The sequence below is a fragment of the Cololabis saira genome, chromosome 3, assembly GCF_033807715.1.
Source record: "Cololabis saira isolate AMF1-May2022 chromosome 3, fColSai1.1, whole genome shotgun sequence".
NCBI classification, from domain to species: domain Eukaryota; kingdom Metazoa; phylum Chordata; class Actinopteri; order Beloniformes; family Belonidae; genus Cololabis; species Cololabis saira.
In genome coordinates this window covers 46,703,946-46,708,707 of record NC_084589.1, presented here as the reverse complement: position 1 = coordinate 46,708,707, position 4,762 = coordinate 46,703,946, and the positions used below count along the sequence as shown (strand labels likewise).

General features: G+C 42.6%; 1 protein-coding gene across 1 annotated transcript in view; it reads right to left on the bottom strand.

The window, feature by feature from the left end:
* Positions 1-1,164: 1,164 nt before the first annotated feature.
* The window catches only part of LOC133440699 (stonustoxin subunit beta-like), an 8,001-nt gene continuing 4,403 nt past the window's right edge, over positions 1,165-4,762 (bottom strand). The window contains exons 2-5 of the mRNA XM_061718017.1: positions 4,524-4,697; positions 4,187-4,357; positions 3,294-3,340; positions 1,165-3,165 (exon numbers count right to left, since the gene is read on the bottom strand). Of these exons, the coding sequence (XP_061574001.1) occupies positions 2,633-3,165; positions 3,294-3,340; positions 4,187-4,357; positions 4,524-4,697 (925 nt within the window). The 3' untranslated portion in view covers positions 1,165-2,632. The remainder of the gene's footprint in view (positions 3,166-3,293; positions 3,341-4,186; positions 4,358-4,523; positions 4,698-4,762) is intronic.

Here is a 4,762-nt window from a genome sequence, read left to right as displayed (position 1 = left end):
CCCCCACTATAGATACACTTCAGGTGGAGCTTTGGATTATCACACACACACACACACACACACACACACACACACACACACACACACACACACACACACACACACACACACACACACACACACACACACACACACACACACACACACACACACACACACACACACACACAGCTACATAGACACACACATAGCTACATAGACATATACACTCATGCACACATACACACACACACACACACACATAGCCACAAAGACATGTGTACACACACACACACACACACACACACACACACACACACACACACACACATTTAGCCACTCGGTCACATACATATACACACACATACACAGCCACACACACATACACACACACACACACACACACACATTTAGCCACTCGGTCACGTACATATACACACACACACACACACACACACACACACACACACACACACACACACACACACACACATTTAGCCACTCGGTCACATACATATACACACACATACACAGCCACACACACATACACACACACACATAGCCACAAAGACATGTACACACACACGCACACACACACACACACACATATATATATATATATATATACACACACACACACACACACACACACACACACACACACACACACACACACACACACACACACACACACACACACACACGCATGATCATATACATACACGCACACACACACATAGACATACACACTGGCTTGTTCACCTGCATGCTTGCTCTGTAGTTTTTGGGGTTAGGTAGCGGTAGCAGTAGCTTAGCTCAGACTGCGATCAGATCTCAAGATTTGGGTCGATTGCTGTTTGTGTTTTGGTCGGCTCTGTGCCGGTTTTGTGTTTTGTTTGTGGTTTTTTGTTGCCGATTTCCAGTGCTTGACGTGTGTCTCCGTGTGTTCCTGCTTCCTGGCTTATATATATATATGTATATATATATATATATATATATATATATATATATATTAAATATAGTAATAATGCACATATATATGCCTTTGGTTTCTACCGTCATGGTATCAATTATTAATATGTGTGCAGACAAAGTGGAAAAAAAAAAAATTGTACACTGGCTTTTTCTGTATTTTAATCATGAAGCGCGTGTCAAGACTTAAATGAAGATGCAGGAAGCGGTCAGTTTCCTTTACAGTGCTTTAATCCAGTCTAGAGAGTGAATTTGCAGTTATGGTGTGTGTGTGGTTTTGGAATAAACCAGAGAATAATAGAAATCAATAAACAGCAATAAACATATGTTTAACCATAGCACACAATCCAAATAAGTTTATAAGCATGAACATCAACATGAGATAATATCACATTTAACTGGCAACAAAGAAAACAATCAGTGTCATTCAGATAACATAACTAATGACTTTTCAACGATTAGTGAAGTAAATAACACTGCTGGAAATACTCACCAGCAGAATTATAAAATATAACAACAAGTGCTTCCAATAAAAAACAATATAACAAACATCAGATTCATGACACAAAGTAATATAACAGCTTCATGCACATCATCCAGCTTCTCATCATTGTCTCTCTTCTTCTACCATACAATAAACGGCTCTCAGCAGGATCTAGTGCAGCAGCGCCCCCCTGGTCGCTGGATGTTCTTAAATCAACCACTCTGACATGCAAGACCAGTGTTACATATTTGATTATTAGTACAAATGTAGGGATTTTGAAGTTGTGATTATTTTTATACCTGATCATTTCTACAGATGTGGGACTTCATGATTTGCTAAAAGTGTTATGGGGGTTAATTTTGCATTAATGGGACTTGATTTGAAGATGTTCATGATTTGCTACTAAAATGTTACGACAGTGATGATTTGAAAATTGGAACACACTAAATGGATTAAGAATACAAAATGTTTCGTGTTGAAATGTTTCCTAGCATGATAAATCAATTTGATAATTATTGTGAGGAAATGTTGAGGCAGCGGTTTTAATTAGTGAATATCAAATATTGTCATCAGAGGAACTTTATTTAAAAAGTAGCCCTTCTTAGTACAGTGTAAAATCAACAAGGCCGACCCCCGGGAACCTGAACATGAAGAAGCAGTTGTAGATGATTGATGGATCATCTTATTCATCAACACTTTAACATGACAGAGACCTGACAGTCCAGCAGTGACGTCCTGGTTGGAACAGGAAGTGGGTGTGAATAAAGACCAGGATGAACCCTGGCTGCACAGCAACCTTGTGCTCAGATCTGTCAGCAGGTTGTAACTTCATCTTGGCTGATTGCAGCTCAGTGATTCCTCTTTGACATCACAGTTGGTCACATGTGCAGCAAACTAACTGCAGCGGACATGAACTGAATGATCTCAGCTGGACTGAGCTGCAGAGAAACAACATGCTGCTGTTAGCCGTGAAGCTCTGACTGGAAACAGACACAAGAACAACATGTGGATGCTATAATAACTGCAGCTTCCACCTTTAAAGGACTGGAAGAGGAAAAAGGTTCCAAGGAATAAATCAGAACAGTTTCACCAACATGTGATTCAGGCGTTCTGATGGAAACAGAGACAGACATGTGCAGACTCAACTATCTGTCCAACAGAGACAGTTTCTCTGACAGGAGACTCTTGAGACTGAACTCAACACAGAGACACTGAACCACAAGAACTAGACCTGAACCCGAACCCAGGATAAAGAGGTTCAGTGAATGTGGTGTTGAAGGTGTGGAGGAGGATCAGTCTGTCAGAGGAGATGCTGTAGAAGGACAGAGTTCCAGCAGGAAGGTCCACATACACTGCTACTCTGTCAGAGACTGAGGAAGAGGAGGAGGACGATGTTACTCTGTTATTGTGCCAGACTTGGTACCGACCATCATCAGAACATAACAGACTCCAGGAATGATCGTTCCATCCTAACACACAGTCTTTAGAATCTCCTTTCCTGCTGATTCTTCTGTAACTCACTGATACAGAAACTCCTCCTCTCACCTGGACCTCCCAGTAACAGCGACCCATCAGAACTTCTCTACACAGCAGCTGATCCCAGTAATCAAACCTGTCTGGATGATCAGGATATGACTGATCTTCCTTCACATACGTCATCTTCCTGTTGTTGTCAGACAGTTTGATGTGTTTGTTGACTGTGTTTGTGTCGATGGTGAGTTGACAGGAATCTGATGGAGAGAACAAACAACCCAGCTGCAGTTATTATTGATCTGTCATTGATCGTTGATGGACACATGAATGAGTGATATAAGGGTGAATATGGATGAATGTGTGAATGAAATAAAAACACACTTACACTTCCTCAGACCTGGTGTCAACCATCGTTGTCCAGCAGGCTCCACCCTGAAAGGAGGAGGGGGGTCAGACCAGCACAGTCTCTTTCAGCAAACATGGACATTACATGGCTCTCACACACTGATGAAGGAACAGTCCGACACTTGGACAGATGCACTTGAATGCAGCATCTCTGAAGTCCTGCCCTGTGGTCGTAACATTCCAGCACAGTTTGAACACATTCTTTCATCTGATTTCATCTTTGTTGAATCAGCAGTAGGAGGAGACCATGTCATGGATGAGTGAAGGCACAGCTGTTATTGTGCTGTGATGGGCCTGAAAACCACACTGCTGTGGTTCTGGTATGTTTACTGGGTCAAGAAGCGCTCAGAGTTGTGAACTGCATCTATCAGCTCTGCTGAAGCACCAGATGAGCTGCAGCAGCTCCATCTGGTCAAAGATCTCTGCTCAAAGTGTCATGGAAAACATTCAGACATTATATGATTTGTAACAAAAGGCCAACAGCTGTAAGGAACAGGATGGAAGAGGGGTGTATAAAACATGTAAATGCAGACGAAAGGGTCACATCTCTTTTGTAATGTATGCCTTCCTCTAAGAGGACTAGCATCCACATGTCGGGTGCAGGTATCTGTATCAGTCCCTACCCATTCCCCTATAAAAGAAGTGTAACAGCATACTGCATCAGACTCAACTGTCCAACTCTTCTGATTGCACATCAGCTAAAATAAACTTTGGTACTCTCGAGCTCACCGATGTTGTATTTTGTTAAGGATCTGTATTTTACTCTGTGTAATTAATAAAAATGTCCACAACAAATTTCAGAGAGCCACAAAGATGATGTCCACAACAAAACGATGAAGAGTCCAGCACACTGATGTCCTTCTGATTTCATACCTGAGAGTGTCCAGTCTCCAGCGGGGATCCTTCAGTCCAGCAGACAAAAGCTTCACTGACTCTCCTGGATGGTTGTAGCTCAGGTCCAGCTCTCTCAGGTGGGAGGGGTTGGAGCTCAGAGCTGAGACCAGAGAAGCACAGCCTTCCTCTGAGATCAGACAGCCTGACAGCCTGCAGACACACAACACAACACACATGCAGAGACTCTGAGAGAACTGCTCTGAGACTAAAGCTGACTCTGTCCTCATGTCAGAGGATCAGCAGAAACACATCAACAATCTTTAAATATCAACCACAGTTCTAACGGTCAACAATTAAACACTTGGTGGATTCAGACCTGAGATACTCCAGGTGACAGTGTGGACTCTCCAGTCCAGGACACAGCTTCTTCAGTCCTGAATCCTGCAGGTGGTTGTTACTCAGGTCCAGTTCTGTCAGACTGGAGGACTGAGAGCTGAGAACTGAGGTCAGATCTGCACAGATGTCCTCTGAGAGGTTACAGTCACTCAACCTGCAGAGGAGATTAAACAGAAATGATGAGGTCATTTAGGAAAGTTTGTGCATAACATTTCATGT